Genomic DNA, 17768 nt, shown 5'->3' on the forward strand with positions numbered 1-17768 from the left:
GGGCAACCCGCGGCTCCGCTCCTTTCCACCGTTTTATTATTTTTATTAAAAAGACGCGCCCATCAGTATCTCCGGGAGCGGCGGGCGGGGCGGGAGGAGAAGGGAGGCTGCCGGGGGCGGGCGACTGGTGGGCGCTGCGGGGGTCCCGCGGGGCTCGGCCGCTCCCCGCCGGGCGCGGCCGGTCCAGGGCCGCCCCGCGGCTCGGCTGGGCTCCGCTGCCTCCACCTGCGCGCCTGTTCCTCGGCAAGGGGGACTCGCCCGGCCCCTCTCCGCCTCTTCCCCTGCAGGGCGCTGGCGGCCCGGCCGCGGGAGGGAGGATGTGGTGAGAGGATGGGGCTGTCTCCCGCCGGGGCTCGCCATGGCCAGGGAGGACTCGGTGAAGTGCCTGCGCTGCCTGCTCTACGCTCTCAACCTCCTCTTCTGGGTGAGTGCAGCGACGCGGGGCGGGCCGGGCCGCGCTGGGCTCCCGCCGCCGCCCGAGCAGGTGGCGACCCGGCGGCGGGGTGGCGGGAGGGCGGCGGGGCCCCGGCAGGCAGGGCCCGGGCAGGCAGGGCCGCCCCCAGCCGCGGGGCTCCCCGCGCTTGGCGAAGGGTAGAAGGTGCCTGCCTTGGTGTACGCCTCGTGCCGGCGGCTCCCGTAAGGGAATACCGATCACTTTAAAAAAAAAAAAAAAAAAAAAAGCCTTTGGAAACTAGTTGGAAGTAAAATTAGATTGGGTATTAACCTAGTGTTATAAATACACGTGTGAATTTGTGCATTTATAACATGTAGAGAGGGAAATGTTAACGGGTGCCGTGGCTTCCTGACTGGATGAGTTTCAGAGCATCCCATGACCCGAGCTGAACTCCAAGCTCTCGTAGGTATCTGAGCAGTCGGCTGCTCTGCGAAGGCCTTGCCCAGAGTCTTTTTTGTGCTTGCAGTGGCCAGATCCTAGCTGGCAGGCAAGGCCTGGGGTGATGTCTTTCTTTTGTTTTCAGCATTTCAGTCAAAGCTGTGTTTATAGCAGCAGGGTTTCTCGCTCTCCAACATAAGTGGATGTGATCAGCACTTGCTCCTCAACTTTCACAGCTCTGGACAAACAGCATGATGGAGATTGCTCACAGTCCTCACTTGCTTGCACCAAATGAAATCTGCTTCACCTGCATAGTTGAGATTTATGCTGGATAAGTGTAAGAGAAGAAATGGGCAAAAGGCGTGACATCCCGCAGCTGTTCACAGTGGCTGACTCTTGAGGTGCTGTAGGCTTGAATGGTGCAGGGATAATACATGGGCTGGGACCAAGCTTAGTTTATAATGGAATTGAGATGAAGTCCCATGATGACTGAAAATTAAGCAGAGATCAGAATATGAATGAGAGCGGAGACTAGTACACAGCATTTGGCACAGAATGGTACTTTTTGTGTAATGCAAGTGATCTGAAAATCTGTTGAAAGTATGTAGCTTTGTATATTGTGTTTAATAGAGGTGAAAAATAAGTTATTTCTGTAGTGCATGTAAGAATAAAGCCCTTTAATAGGAGATGAGGAAATCTTTTTTAAAAAAAGGATGTGTAATTGTTTCTCACATCACACATGGTTTTCATTGGATACTATACAAAATCTGAAAACCTGTATTTACTTTTGATTAAGATGAAGGTTGCCTGGGTTCAGCTGACCTGAGTTCAACTTTGGATTTTTACACATATGCCGTTAGAGTTGATTGAATGAACGTCCACATGGTTGAAAACATCCTGTCCTGCTGTTTGCCGCTTTCCTCTGGTTTCTGATTCCTGCCTTGAGCTGTCCTCGCCAGTTCCCATTCAGACCTTAAGTCACCGCTGTCTTTGTCCCCTTAAACTTACTCCGTTCTTTTCTGTTGCCCTCCATGCTCGTGGCCTGCTGTGTCCCATCAGATTTATTATTCAGTGACAGCTTTTTATAGTTGAAGCAGCCATTTAGGTGGTAGCAAGGTTACACGGGAGGCTTTACCCCCACGCTGTGTCAGTCAATCTGTTGCGTGGTGATGGAGGGCCTTGGTGCTGGAGCCGAGTGCTCCATTTCTGAGTCCTGAGATGCTTTCTTTGTGTAGGAAAGCCTGCCCTTATCTTTCAAGGGGACTAGTGCGTTATGTTGCGGTTCCTCTCTAGGGAGGTCAAGGTCTCACCTGGGAGATTTAAATGTGTCTGCCCTCTTTGCTCAGATTTTAAGTTCCTTGCCATGTCAGATTGCTCCTTCCAGCTTTTCATTGTTTTGTTCACATGTTTTTCTGTTGTGGACCTCAGGAGTGGGGCTATACAGCACCTTTGACCTTGGCAGTGGAACAGCACTAACTACATCTGTAATGCAGTGCTGCTGTTAACTTGGTCCATTCTTAATTCATGTCTAGATTTCGTTTAAAGCATTCATGGCTAGAAATAATTTCTCGTTCTTTAGATTTTGTTACCCTTTAAATAATGATGTCTTGGATCACCCTTAGTTAGAAAGTGTGTTTTTTTGTCTTCCCCCCCCCCCCGCCCCTAGTCATATAGGACTCTTTTGAGTCTGTTGTGGTATGACAAGTCCTAGGGAAGAAAATGGTAACTTCTCATGCTTGTCTCCAAAATATAAAAATTGTCTGTAATTAATCTTCCTAGCTGAGGCCAGGACACTGGAAATTATACCCAAGCAGCTAAGTGAAATCTGTATAGTGCTGAAGCATGTAAATATGTAATTAAATAATAAATGCCAGTATAGCAGATGACTTGCACCACAGGTCTTGCAAAGAATTAAAGCTGTCTTCCATAATGTATATAAAAATTAAAGATGTTGGAACTCAAACGAAAAATGGGCCAGTCCATTTGGAGTTCTCTGCATTTGACAAAGCAGATGAATGCAATGGTTTTGTTCAAAGCAAATAAACAAATAAGCAAAAAACCCCAAGTCTGCCAGAATTGTGTGGTAAGAAATAGGATGCGTGGTGGGTGAGTAGTTAAATGTATTGCAGTTATATCAGACTTCTTTGGAAGAACGTGTGTGTAAAAATTTCTTTCTGCTTTGTATCTGGTCCTGTTCAAATGTGTATTTAACAGCTAAATACAAATTTCCTACAAGCTGCTTGTTGTAGTGAAATCTGCCATATCTCCTCCTCTGTCAGAGCTTGAATTTTCTCCTGTTGGGTTCAGTGGGAGTTTTGCCACTGCCTTTTCTGAGAGTCAGAGCATGTCCCTTGGGGCAGAGTTTTCTTCGGAAAAGTTCCCCTGGCAGCAGGTGCGTACCCACTGGTGTGGGGATGAGGGCTGTGACTTCCCCTTGCTGCCGCTCTTCCTTCCGTTTGGAAAGCTTTAGCTTGCCTGTTGCTTATGTTAGTACTTACTGTGATAAATACCAGCCCAGCCCATAACCTGGGTGTCAGGAAGTTTAGAGTAGATCAGGCCCTTGAGGATGTGCAGCTGCATTCCTCCTGCGTCCTGAGCACAGTGGGATCTGTCCCAGTCGGTAACGATGAGAGCGATGCACGAGTCCAGGGTCTGTACAGGCCTCCCAGTTTGGGACACGTACGTGTGATTCTGTTCAGGCCCAGTCTTGGAGGGTTTTATGCTTTCTCTTCCTTCCTCCCTCCCTCCCTCCCTCCCAAGGGCCATTGCCTCCAAACATCTTCAAGTCTATTGATAATGTGCCCAGTTGCTGTGTCAGTTATCAGTGTTGGCTGAAAACAGTGAAGATGTGCGTGTTGACTTTTTAAAATCATGGATGGATTGAGGGTCCTGACTGGAATAGGGTGATATTCTCTCCTTGTTTCACTGTGGTGGTGTCCTGGGGTAGGTCTAACCACACATTGTGCAAAAAGGATTGCTTTCTCCTCCAAGCTGGGGGATTGAAGCTTTTGAAGGCCTGACAAAAATGGTGCAAGAGCCAGTAGTCCCTGTCTGGTATGATCTGATTGTCAGCCTCTTAGAAGGGAACATCTACAGTAAACTTCAAGTGTGTCATGTGTGCAACTGTCCCAGCGTGTGTATGATGGGACTCCAGCATTTGTCATTGGCAGCCTGGTGAGGGCAGACTAGTGCACGCAAAGATCCTTAAGAAGATGTTATGCATAACAGAACTGGCTAATCTGACCATCAATCTTGCTGAAAAACTTAACATGCGGCTGGTTACCGCAACACACTGGTGTCTTCATAATTTTGTTGCTGTCGGAGCCTACGGAAGCAGGAAAGTGAGACAACTTTATTAGTCACTCTGCTGCCATCCTCGTAGCTTCTCCTGGGCATTGCTTGGAAGTGTACAGCTGTCTATTTGGAAAGACAAACACTTTTTTTACTGGGCGCAGCTGATGAGCTGTGATGTGGCATGGTAGACAGAGCGATGTACCTGGATGTGTGTGAGAGGGAGGCAGGCAATGTTATTTGTTATGCTTTTTGTCATTTTTGGCCTGAAGGCTGCTGAGCTGTGAATAATTAATAAGCAATCAATTGGAAGCCCAAGGCTCTGTCTTAGTGCTTCATCCTGTTTTGATAATGGACCAATAAATGTACTGCTTTTACTGCTCCAGAAAACCACTGGTTTTGTGGATGTGAATGGATTGGTACTTCTGGAGCTGCAACTTGCAACAGATCTTGAAAGGTGTTTTCTTCTGAAGTGGGAATAAATCTGTTGTCAGTGCTCTAATTGTTGTTGATGAAGTGACTGACTGTGGTAATAGACCTGATGACACCCTTCTGGAAGCTGTTCCCAAGGTCAATTGAATCATGCATCTGATTGCAAGATGTCTCTTTCAAAGCAATGCGAGTTGCAGTTTCAGGACCTCCTCAGTCTGCTGATTTCAAAGGGTTTTTTTGACAGTGCCCTGGACAAGGAATATCATTCGGACTAAATCCTGCAGTTAACATTTGGTTTCATTCTTCTGCCATCCTCATGTATAAATAAGCGTCACTTCTTAAAGTAATTTATGAGACTGAGAGACTCAACTTGATTTCTGCAGGTTTCTCATCTTGCACTCTGTAACACTGCTATTTTCGGCATATTACATTCTGGACAGCCTAATAAAGAGGGGACCTCCAAAAATGCATGATTTGGTGTTTTGTAGTCCAGACTTAGTGCTTAACTCAGCAGGTTATGTTAGTGGTGCTTGAGAGAAGACATGCTCCTACTGCTTCCTTTTCTGTACTTAGAGGCAATACTGGTCTTTATTGTCTCTAGATAGCGTGTGTCAGGACTTGGAGAAACTTAGTTTTGATAGCTCTACAAATATATTCTTTCCAGGTTACGAGACTACAGGGTCTTTCCTTCTGGTGGGGCTTTTCTGTATCAGCAAGCTCTTGATGCTGTTCCAGCTCAGTAGCGGTCATGGATGTAATAGGAGCATCTTCATTCATTTTGAGCACTGTATAACTTGTTCTCACAGAAATCTTCTGTACTTTGCTGCAATCCCTTTCTCAATTAAACCACCTTTGCCAGCGTTTATGCTAGGGAGACCTTCAGGCACAGAATATGGCCCACCTGTAATGATGGCACAGGCATAACACAGGAGGTTATCTAAGGGCAGTGGCCCCTAGGGGTTGTGACAGTAGATGCAAGTAAAAGCAGTGCATTTTTTTGTCAATTTTCTCATTTAAAAAAAAAAAAGCAAAATACAGCTAACATGAAGGAAAAAGTCTGTATAGACTTTCGGTCTTGAGAAAACTGCTAGCTTTTTTTTTTTTTCTTTTTCTGGTGAGCATGTGAGGCGGAAAAGCGGAGCAGCTGCTGTTGTGTTGCTTGTAATTGAGGATGACTGTACTATAGTGGCTTGGGCAAATCAAGGTTGTAAGTTGCAGATGACTGTGTCATAGGTGGTAAGGATCCCATAACCGATGATTAATAGTGTCACTGGATGTTTAAGCCAAGCCAGCGATGTTGGCACATCCTTTACCTTGTGAGGTTTTTCTGTCTGGGAATATGCTGTTTCTGTTGAGCAGTGCCTAAACTTTCCTTCATGTGCATAGCAGTACCATCTAATTTAGACTATGTGGTTGCAGCCAATAAACCCTCCTGGCAGGTAGTAGAAATTGTTTTGCATCTATCTTGAATTTGTGCTTGTGAACAAAAAAATCACATAAAATGAAAGGGCAGTAAGCATCTAGTTAGTTCTCCTTTTGTTTTGAATACTTTACACATTGAAATCTTCTAGTTTTGGCTATGTGTACCACCTGAGAATTTAGAGCGAGGGAGTAGTAGTGTTGTGCAAGGAAGCACTGAGGGTGGTTAGAAGCAGTGGTATTGTGTTTCATTCTTTTTCCAACCTCAAATGTATGTGTTGAATCTTGTAATTTTTTGCTTCATTTTTCAAATCTACTGTGACACAAGAAAGAAATCAGTCTGTCCTCCCTTCCCTGGAACCAGATTCTGCATAGAGGTTGTGTTTCTGCTGCTTTCCAACTTCTGCTCACATCAGTGGGATTTGTAGATACTTGGAATGAATAGAGTTAGGGTCAAGTTTTTAAGGAATTTAAGTGACTAATAATATCCATTGAAATGAATGCTGCCTGGCTGGGTACCTATAGCAGTGTAAACATGGGGTTCATTCTAGGCTAATATACTCTGATTTTAGAGACTACAGTGTAGACATGCATAATTGAAACCTGATTTTCTTAGCGTTCTTGTATAAAGAAAATACCTAAAAGCCATACAGGAATAACTCCAGCTTCGGTGGGAATACAGTGCCTTTTCAAGGAATGTGTTGAGCAGAGCAAGCTATAGGAGGAGTTTTAAAGGACCAGAAATACTTGTAATTCTGGTCTTTGAGAAATCTTTTGCTTTTTGGTGTCTTTAAGCTGCATTATTTATGTAACATCATTACCTTACCCAGTCATGTCCTAACAAAGTAGAATTCAGCCATAAGTCAACTTTGTATCTACTTCTATATAACCCTTTTCCCATGTATATCTTTGTAGCTGACATGGCTCACCCTGCATGGCATGTCAACAGGGAATTGGTAGATGAGTCTGCAAAATGATCCTGAAAAAGAGAGTGGCTTGATGTGATGATGGAAAGGAAAAAAAACAAACCCCACCCTAATTTTAGAAATGACATTAATATGCTTATTCATTGGCATTCAGAAATCAATGAAACCACAGACATTTTTTGGGTAATCCTCACAATTAACTGTGGAGCTCACCACATCTACCTTGAGGATGAAGGCACAAACCCATGCTGACTAGATTTGAGCCAATAGCTCAAGGGGAACTGCTCATACCAGTGAGCCATGATCTTCAGCAGAACTGGGAAGGTCCATCTGGCCTGTAGGTACTTGCATTTTTTTTTTTTAAATTCCTATCTCTTTCTGTAGAAGATAGCTACCCAAAGGTACAGGCACTGCTTCTGTACCTTGAAGATTTTCCATCATCTCAAGAGTCTGTGGTAGATGCTAGGCAAGGATCATAGGATTAATACCAATTTTTTAATCTCTTGTAGCTGTTTCCCAAGGTATAGGGGACAGTTTAATTTCATGCAGTTTTATAGGAGTGTGTGATTTAATTAAAAATGCAGGCTTATTTTAGTCATCTTCATGCACTCGTGTAAAACAGGAAAGTTGTGTACCCATAACCAGCTGACATGTATTTCCTATGATCCACAGGACGTACATACCCTTTTCTCATACCAGTCTTCCAGTTATATACCCTGGGTTTAAAAATAACTTGCCTGCCATCTGTGAGGTTGACTACTGTCTGTGCACAAAAACAAGCTCTTAGAGACAAAATTAAGAGTATATTGTCTATAAGTGAAGTCATCTCATCTGATGGTGGTGTGTGGCTTGTGATGTGGATCTGGACACTTGAGCTCTGTGTATGGCTGCAAATTACCCACAATCAGTGGCACATGGCTCTGCTTCCCCAAAGATCTCTTGACAGTGAGAAGCTTACTTTTGAGGGAAAAGTGGCACAAATCGTGTCCTAACAAGAAATGCAGTGATTAGGTAGTCACAGAGAGAATGAATGTGGAAATATATGCACTTTCTTATCCCTCTTTGCTTTTCATGTACCCTTATGCTACACAGCCCAGAAGCTGATACGTGGGTCTGACACTCAGAAGAACCAGCTGATAGATGAACTGTACCTCGACCTGTTTGCATATTTGGGCTGTTATTGGTTCTTTATGCTGTGCTACTGTAGGAATGTTGTGCAGTCAACTGCTGGAAAACTTGCTTGCTTCCCCCAGGAGGCTGACCCATTAGCAGCCTGTCACTGCTCTGGCAGTTGCGTTATTGCAAAGTGTGCACGTTCCAGCCCATGCCAAACACGGAGCAGGTTGTTAACTCACTGTTGCAGCTGTGCAAGCAAACCCGGATTCAAAGTCCAAATAAGTACATGCTTCAGCCATTTGGAAGTGGGAGGGGACCAAGGCATAACCCTGTGTAAGAACCTTAGCTAAAACTAAATGTTGTCATGTCTGTAGAATAAAAGGTGCATTAGTGGGGAACAGGGGAATTTTCTTCTGTAAACATTTAAATGCTTTTGCCAGGTGATACAGAAAAACAAGACCTCTTGTCCTGCTCTCCCCCACCCTTGCACCCCTCCCTCCCAAAAAAATGTAGTCATCTGTTTGTCCGGGGACCTGAGTCATCTGTGTTTGTTCAATGATCTTAATATTGAACGTAATTGTGAAAATCCTGTGAAAGCATTGCAACATGCTCTCTTCATGACCTTGTAGTGATTTCCACCTCACCCCCCCTTTGGTAAGTCACAGCTCAGGTTAAAAGAGTTCCAACCCAATTTAAACTATGCTTGGAAATGACCACTCCTAGTAGTTTGAATCCAGTGTTGGATATTGTAATTCAGTTGTCTGAGAAAGCTCTAGTAGCTTTAAAAACTTTATGCTATAAATTAGTTTCGAGTTTTAATGTATTATTGTGTGATCTGCATATTGCTTGTATATAAAAATATAATTTATTACCTTTGTTTAATCAGAGTAAAAATATATTTAAAATCGAGTATGACAGCAGGCAGTTTTGTAAACTCTTTGGTGTCATGTTGATGGCTATATAACATACTGTGATGGTTCAGTATGAAACCCATAGTGACTTGTGCAGCCGGCTGCAACAAATAAACATGGTTTACTGCCTACTATCTATTTACTTATGTTTACAGCACAGCAGACTGGCTGTCATCACAGAAGCTTGGATGAAAACTTTTTGGTGAAATGATGTAACTGGTACTGTGGTGAGAATTATCTTGGTAGTTTTATTTCTCATAAACTTGTGTCCTTTTGTCCTATTGCTTGATACAGATTTCTAACTGTATTTTACATCTAAATTAATTACAAAACAATGGCTGAAGTAGGGACTGCCCGTTTTTCCAGGCTGCCTTTTTTCCATCCTCCAAATGAACCAACAAAAACTGTAATCAGGACCTTGTCCATGACTCCTTGAAAATCACGTGGCAGTGAATTGCAGTGATGTGACTGCTGTTCTTTGCTGGTAGGTGTGGATGCACACTAAGGTTTTTGGGGAGGTTGTTACTGTTCCTGCCTGCTGAGCCCATGGGCTGAGTTGTACTGCTGGTGGTAGTGTAATTCTTGTGCTGCTGGCTGAAGATCTGCCTCTGCTGTGAAGTGGTGGGTACCTGCAGCCTTCTTCATGTCAGCTGTCCCTTGAGGATGCGTAGCGCTTTACAGGGCAGCATATACAGGCGTTGAGTCATGAGCAGGAGGCTGTAGAGGTCGGGCATGCATGTGTGTCTTGTTGTGATTCCCCTGTGGCTATGGACCAGGTGAGCAAGTCAATTGATGGCTGCAAGTTAGTGCTTGATACTCTTTTGTCACTAAACTAAACATCAGTCATTATGCAGGACAGTCTGGTGTTGCAAATGCATCTTTCATCTTGCAGGGTGTTCCTGCGCAGAGACTCACTTTTGCTGATCCAAAGGGATACAACTCTTTTCCCAGCACTTTCCTTTGCTAGTGAAGAGCTACCAAGCACTTGCTGGGTTATGTGCCATAAAATATACCTTTTGTAATCAACCTGTTGCTGAATTGCTTTTCCAAGTTATCACAGTTTTCTTTTCCACGGGCCTCTTTGTTCAAGAGGAGCTTCTTGAGTATTTGCCTGTTGTCTTACTGAGCCATGTCTTCGTGCTGCCCCAGTTTGACAGTGTTGCTGACTTTCATGGACGTGAATCCAGTGTGTCGCAGCACTCTGGCTTTCAGGGCATTTGGAGTAGTAATTCACTTTGGACTTTCTTCAAAATAAGGTGCCTCGCAAGGAATTTGGTTGGCAGGAGGGTTGGCACAGGTAATCAGTGTGTAACATCTGTGTAGCAGCAAGGTAAGGCATTGTGCGCTTATTTACACTGAAGGAGAACAGCCAGAGGGACCTAAATGACTAAAAGCTTTTTGAATGAAGTGAGAGAAGACCTTTCATAGAGAGCTTGTTCTTATGAACTGAAATAGTGTTCCTGTAGTTACATTATTGATGAAGGTTGTGTTTCCGAGGTGACAGGAAGCAGTCCTTTTCTTCCAGTTGCTGTTCATGATAAGTGAAAACGGAGTCACGTTCCGTGATACGGTCATTAAGCATTTCTGTAGAAGTCATGTGGCCATGTGTTGGCCACAGCTTGGAGGTGTACCTGCCTAGACTTTCCCCTCACTGATTTTATGTGGGTAAAAATACATGTCTAGGTAGAGAAAACTCAACTTAAGCAGACAGAGCAGAAATAAAAGTTCTCCTCCTTCCTGATTTGCTTTTGTAGGCAAGTCCTTTCTTCTAGTAAACTGAATGATTCCTTCAGTGGCAGGACTCTGCTCGTTTCTTTTGGTCTCTAGGAAGTCCTTTCTGTCTCCCCTGCATTTTAGCTGGTTGCTCCGTGATCTCCCTGTTGTCTCTGAATAACCTGCTCCAATATCCTTGTGGTGACTCTTTTGCCTGCCAAATCTTACCTCTGCTGAAGGAGCAATCTTTTGCCTTCTTCCAAGGGATCCATCTGCTCTCGTTGCTGCGCAGGAATGTATTGCTGCATACCAAAAGCTGAAAGAAACTGAGTGCAGCCTGTGAGTTCCCAACGGAGAGCAGGGACTAGGTAGTCCACCAGTCTGGTATGGGACGAAGAATATTATTTAGCAAGTGAACATTTTTCTGGTACAGTTTTTGTAGCAGGACTGTCTGGCTCCTATTAAAAGTTGCTGAGGAGTGAGGTTTTGATGGACTTCTCACTCCTGAGCACCACTCCTACAAAGCAAAGTAACCAAATTTGTCTTAAGTACTTTACTATAAACAGAGTGGAAGTGCGAGCTAACGCTTTGTGTGCATCAACAGGCCTTGCACAGAGATGTGAAGGTTAAACATTTTTTCTGTTGCTTTTTGACCATAAGAAGGTAGGCTGTCTGCTTTTAGTCTTTTTTACCTCTCTTTGTGTTAAAACACGTTTTTTATTGCTTGTGTGGTATATTTGCCTGATGCTTTCTTCCAAGGAGGTAGCTGTCATTGAGGAATTTATCTAGGAGGAGATTCTAGTCATCTTCTTTTCCTTGCTCCTGCAGCTTCCTGCAAATAACACAACAGAAAATGCTCTTCACTCTTACTGTTCCACCAACCAAAATAGATCCCACAGAGCATGAAGGACATGCATATACGTAGTAGACTTGTAGCATGCACTAGCTTTCAGGACTATGCTTGCAGCATGCCGAGCACCCAGGGCTGTCGCTGGCACCACCCAGAATGGCGGCCATGCCTGTACTTTGTGCATCAGTTTTGAAAAGCAGGAGGAAGCCGTGGGGTAGCCACTAGGGCGTCTCACGAAATTTTAAAGTCAGAAGTAGCCTGCTGTGGGTGTGCTGCAGGCAAAGGAGCTGGTAAGGACACAGAGTGACTTTTCTTATGTGTTAAGTTTGAACCAGTTATCTTGTTCTTCATAACAACTTTAGGGAAATTTGAGGGCGTGTGGGAAGCTAGCTGTTGAAGGCAGCAGGGGAGATTAGCACTTCTCACTGATTTAAGAAGCTGTTAGTATAATGCTGAGGTTTCCTGGCATACACCTATACAATGCATGAAGACAGTAGTATTCAGGAGAGCCAGCATGCTTAGGTCTCCCTCCCTCAGCTAGACAGTGGTGTTTCTGAAGTCCCGAGTCTGCCAGGTTCAGCCCCTGAGCTGCCATTCAGGCGTAGGTGCCCATGTGAGATTGATATTCCTAAATTCTCCTTTGGGTGTAATAAACCAGCTGAATTCCCTGAAATGGTTTGCGAAGTAAGCAGTGGCATTAGTAAGCTTAACTTTGCTCCATTTTGTAGAGAAGCTTAGTGGTTACCTTCCTCTCCTTGAAGGAGTTTATAGTTGCATCTCTCACCTTCTGTTTGAGGAGCAGTGCTCTGTCTGTCCAGTGCGTGCAGGAGGAGACGTGGTGCTCTTGGGGCCAGAGAGCGTGCACAAAGGTGGGGATGACTGCTGTTGTTATGTGAGCCCTCCGCTGGGAGGAAGGGCCTACTGACTTACCTAGCCCTGTGCAAAATACAAGTGCTGTGAAGAGTGCCTTGTCCTCTAGCGGTGCTTGTGCTACAGCAGCAGAAGAGCTGATGCTGTCATGGTGTGGCAGGTATGTTCTGACCATGTTGTTCAGGTTTGGCTTCTCAAGAAAATCAGAGGCCAGAGCTTCTACTGCTAGATCCCAGGTGTGCTGGAGTGCACGATGGCACCAGGTGACAGAAATCTGGGTCTGCTGAGGTGGCGGCAATTCTAGGTGGGTTCAGTCTTGGGGATTTACTTGCTGTCAGAGCAGTCCTGGTGAAAGCGTAGTGACTTTATGCCTCTCGAGTGCCTGGCAGGTTAGGTATCCAAATGCTTTGATGATCTGGGGTTTGTAATTGAAGTGCAGTGAGTTTTATTGTCATTTTACGATTCAGGAAACTGAAGCATAGTGTTCATGGTGTGACTTTATCTGAATGAGCGAGAAAATCAGATTCTTCTAAATATAACCCCAAGATAAATCTCCTCTCCTATGTGTCAGTGTATTGGTACCACTGTATCCTGTATGGGGCTTCAGGTTATTCTTCGCTGGCTGTGTACCTGGGCATGGCTTCATGGTTTCATATAGACTGGTGGATATCACCTGTGAGCCCTGAAAGAGTCACTGATTTTAGCAGCATAAACCCTCCTTCTTGTTTCTGTGGTATGTTGTGCAGTGGTGGGACTTGAACCAGCAGTGGCATCACTGGGTGGAAGAGAAGGTATTCCAGGCATGAAGTATGCATACTGGAAGAGAAGATTATTGTCACTGGCTCCCTAAATACTTGGGCGACAAACCACCTCTAAGCATATAGAAGTACAGTGTTGGGGACAGTATACTGTTCGGATAAATGAATGCATGAAAGATGTTACTGATGATTGATCTTCTACTTAAATTATGAATGATCTTGCAATTTTTTTTAAATGCATGATAAATAACTTCATCTTTTCTTTTTAGTTGATGTCCATCAGTGTATTAGGTGTTTCTGCTTGGATGAGAGACTACCTGAATAATGTTCTCACTTTAACCGCAGAAACAAGGTAAAGCTTTCCTTAAAACTGTTCATCTGTGTGGGTGATTGATTGCAGTATATGTTGTTCATTCTGTATGGCAAGTTTCCTAGTTAGGATTTCTAGAATTAAGAAGCCTTCAGTTGAGCTAATTATTGTTTTGTTGAAAGGTGTATTTCTGCCACCATTTCTGGCATCAGTTGAAATTAGAAAAGGGGGAAAGATAGGAATTCAATCTTGTTTTATTCCTGTGCCTTTCTCTTCTGACAGGGATCAATTTTTGGCCCTTTGCCAACATGTAACCATATTATATTACTGTTTAGTTTTGAATATTTTATTCAGTTCAGAGATTTAGGAATGCTGTTAGTTTTATCGCAGCAGTGCTTATGGGCCCTAGTGGTGGAACAGGGCCTCATTGTGCTACATACTGTGCAAGTGCAGGACAGGAGGATTGCCTTCGCTCCAAAGACATTTCGGATGATGCATTACTTTCTGGTACCTGAATGCAGCATTTGACTTTAAAGCCACGTAGAAGAGATTTCTGTGAAACGTGTAAGGCGCTGGAAAGAACGCATCTGCTAATCCACTGTTTTCGTTTTAACGGCTATATTATGTTTTTCTTCTGTATCGTTTTTTTGTGATTATGCTTTTTTTTTTTTTTTTGATTATGGTTCTGATTGGTTTTAGGGTGGAGGAGGCTGTCATTTTGACTTACTTTCCTGTGGTCCACCCGGTCATGATTGCAGTCTGCTGTTTCCTCATCATAGTTGGAATGCTGGGTTACTGTGGAACAGTGAAAAGAAATCTGTTGCTCCTTGTCTGGGTAGGTTTCATAACCTCTAAAAGCAGCTAACTTCTGCTTTGCTTCAATACTGTAAGAAAAGTTTTAATCCGCAGGCACTAGATAAATACTGATTATTTTTTATTACTGTGTTGAGTTATGATATTGGTGAGGAATTGTAATTGCAAAGCACACAGTGGGAAAGAATTTATTGCCTAGACTGCATTATGCTGTGACTGAAAGACAAGCAATGTCTCATTTGCAAAAATCCACTTTAGTAGAGGAGTTGCTGAAGGGAAAAATAATTCAAACTCTTAAGTGCTAATAATTATAGGAATGTGAGCCTGAGTGCTCTGAAATAAACCCTTATGCTACCCTTTTGACACTTGGCTGTGTAATGGCTAAATAACCTAGGCTTTGCTTTATCCCCACAGTTGATTGTGTGTGTGAAGTAACAGCATTTGTAACTGATGAAAGTTAATTCTGAGTGTATTCAGCTTTGCCTTCCCTTATGTGGATGTGGAATTTTGCAGTTGCCTTTGATTGTGAGCAAGTTTAAAAATAAATTCCAAGTACCCAGCTTTTTCCTTTGTTTGGAGGCTACATAACTGAGCCAATAGCAGCTGAAAAGCAATAGTCTCTCCTGCACAAGACTCTATGTACAATTTAACTGTGACGAGGCATTGACTGTCAAGGGAGCCAAATGTTTTTTTTTCTTCATCTGGAAGTCAGTGCATTTGAGGACAATTAAAAAACAAAAACAAAAACAAACCCCGAAATGCCCATCAAACTTGCACAATTTTTAAAGGTTTAGAGTTTAAAAACATTTAGACCATTGGCAACGCTGAAATCAAGGCGTGCCATGTACCTGTATGCTTCTTAGAAGCCTAGCTGGTAGGGTAGCTCTTTGCAGAGTTGGGCTGTCTTTTAACGTGAGGATGAGCAGGATTCCAAGCAGTCTGTAAGCCCGAGAGAGTGGGAGCAATGGGTATAAAAGGGTTGTATCAGACTTGACTACCATAATGACAGTAGGAGAAAGTGGACAGGTAAAATCCTTCAGCTCTTGAGAATATCCAGGAGTCTTATAAAAGGAGAGTTGGACTCCTGCTATTTTTTCACTGCGGTGTGTGTTGGGTTCTTCCAAAGTGCATACGGTTGCATTTTTCTTGTGGATCTGTGCGGGCTTAAGTGCATGATACCTGGACCTCACAAATTTTGCACAAAATGACCAGAAAAAAGTGAGAAGTTGGCTGAAATTCATACAATCTTTGCTTTTATCTAATAGGAAATATTCTAACTACAGCTAAAACAGTTGGGAAACTGTACTGGGGTTTTGTATTAAAATGTCTTTTTTTTTATTTGAGAGGGTTGGAGTAAGTTTTATTTGAGGTTTCCAGGTGAAGGTCTGCAGCAGGAGTGCTCCTCAATTGCAAGAGGGCAAATGCTGTTTCTCCTTTTGGATATTTGTTAAGCCTGTATACAATATGAAGATTGTTGTTTTAAAGCTATATAGTTAGGAAAAACTCTCATTTAAATCTGAATACTTTATAGTAATATAATAGTCATGCATTTTTTATTTCTAGATCTTAACCTTGCAATGTTAAAGTCAGTGGGAACAAGTTCTAAGACAGATATTACTTATTTTTATGCAAGTGCTCATAACTAATGGATTAATGTAATTTCATACCATATAATTATTTATCTAGTAATCTTTCTTACAAACTTTAAAAGGGCTTTGTACGTATTTTTGTTTTATATAAATAGTGAAAGTATTAAAAGATGGTAAACTTATTAAGCCCTTAGCTTTTATGGTAAGGTTGTAAGATTATTTTCATAGTGTTTTTTATTTTATAATGGAGATTGTTATTAATGTGAATTAACATTAATTAAAAGGCAAAAGCAACTATATGATGTAGACCAATGCTACATAGTATCTGGAAAAAAAGAGTTATCATTTTTGGTATAAGCCTTAACAAAAATTCTGACTAATTAAAAAGAAAATGAAGTTAAAACTGGTTTTGGCCTTCAGTTTATTTAAACTGCCAGTGAAAAGAAGAAATCATTTATAGCTTTTAATGCCATCTGGAAATAAATTATGTAAAGGGTGTTTAGGCAGTCAAATTATACTAAATCAGAACAAGACATTTCTATCATTTTATGTTGCACTATTTCATTTTCAGGAGCCTGAGAATTTGCTCTTGCTAAGCAAACTGATAAGCAAAACTAAATGATATCTTCCTAAGTATGTCATTGTCTTTGATTAATTGTTAAATGAATGCAATCGTGTTATACCACAGAAGTATGCAGACATAAGCCAATGCTTCATTCATCAGACTAATCAGAAAAGTGAGAGATGAACAAAATGAGCTTTTGTACAACCAGATGAACTAAAAGAAAAGAACCTTCATGTAAAACATTAACAACCTCTTCAATCATGCTTTTAATCTTCTTTTTGAAATACGTGAACAGCCATAATGATAGCATGCAGAGATATTTGGATACAAATCTTGTCGTTCCTGGCAGCATGCTAATTGCTAGTGCTAATGTTGTTAATTGAATTGAATTTTTGGAAAATCTAATAAAGCATAAGGACCATAAAATATATATATTATGGTGTTAGATATTTTTAATATATCTGAATACATAATTATTTTCATTTGTTTTTTGAAATTTTATTTTGCAATTAAATGCTTGAAACCTTCCCAGCTTCACGTGGGGCATAGATATAAATTGAACTAGTGTTTACTCAGCTTAACAGTAGGAAAATATAACACCTCAGTCTTCTGAGGTTCATGCTCTGGATTATTTGTAGAACCAGCATTTTAAAACTATGATCACTTAATTTTAATTCAGGAATACATAGTCCTGAAGGCTAGTTGGTATAAAGAGCCCATGTATACCTTAAGTGTCTGTAATATAATTTTGTTGTGTGTCGTGAATGACCAATGTCCTCATGTAGAAGTGGCTGTGATGCCAGCCTGAACTGAAAGATCTGCACTTCTCCAAGTCACTGACTTGAAAGTATAAAAAGTCCAAGGATGAGAAACTAGAGTCTAGGTTTTATGATGCTTGTTACAGTTTTTCAAACAAGTCTTTATTTTTTTCAAATCCAGAACCATCCTTTGCCTCTTCTGAGGCTCTGTACGTTTTGAATTGTCTTTAAAGTCTGTTGTGCACATAGCCTAACTAAAAAAAAAAACAACCAAACAACCCAAACCAAAACACCCCTACCCCCCCCCCCCCCGCGTATATTCTTTAAGAGTAGTAACCTTAAGGGGGTGTGAATTTTTTTTAAGTTCTTGTTTTATTAAGACAGCAAGAGTAAGCTCTGTTGCTCAATAAGAACAGCTTCGTGAAAATCCCACTGGAAAGTATTTTCCTGGCTGGAGTTTTCATTGCAAATTCTGGCATTTATAACTATGAGTTTTCTGTAATTACAGCATTCAAACAGCACAGGATTCAAATTTGTCTGCGTATGTTTTCACAAAGGGAAAAACTGTTAGAAATGTTTGATGGTCGATAGGGCAAATAATTTTACTGATTTTTA

At 42.3% G+C, this 17768-nt stretch overlaps 1 protein-coding gene across 3 annotated transcripts in view; it reads left to right on the forward strand.

Annotated features, from left to right (window-relative positions):
- The window catches only part of TSPAN12 (tetraspanin 12), a 48803-nt gene that overhangs the window by 309 nt on the left and 30726 nt on the right, over window positions 1-17768 (forward strand). For all 3 annotated transcript variants that reach the window (XM_087766919.1, XM_087766918.1, XM_087766921.1), the window contains exons 2-4: window positions 288-424; window positions 13388-13470; window positions 14128-14263. In XM_087766919.1, the coding sequence (XP_087623045.1) occupies window positions 359-424; window positions 13388-13470; window positions 14128-14263 (285 nt within the window). In that variant the 5' untranslated portion in view covers window positions 288-358. The remainder of the gene's footprint in view (window positions 1-287; window positions 425-13387; window positions 13471-14127; window positions 14264-17768) is intronic.

Source organism: Nipponia nippon, unplaced genomic scaffold (assembly GCF_047370975.1).
Source record: "Nipponia nippon isolate SJK-2023a ecotype South Korea unplaced genomic scaffold, ASM4737097v1 scaffold_3, whole genome shotgun sequence".
NCBI classification, from domain to species: domain Eukaryota; kingdom Metazoa; phylum Chordata; class Aves; order Pelecaniformes; family Threskiornithidae; genus Nipponia; species Nipponia nippon.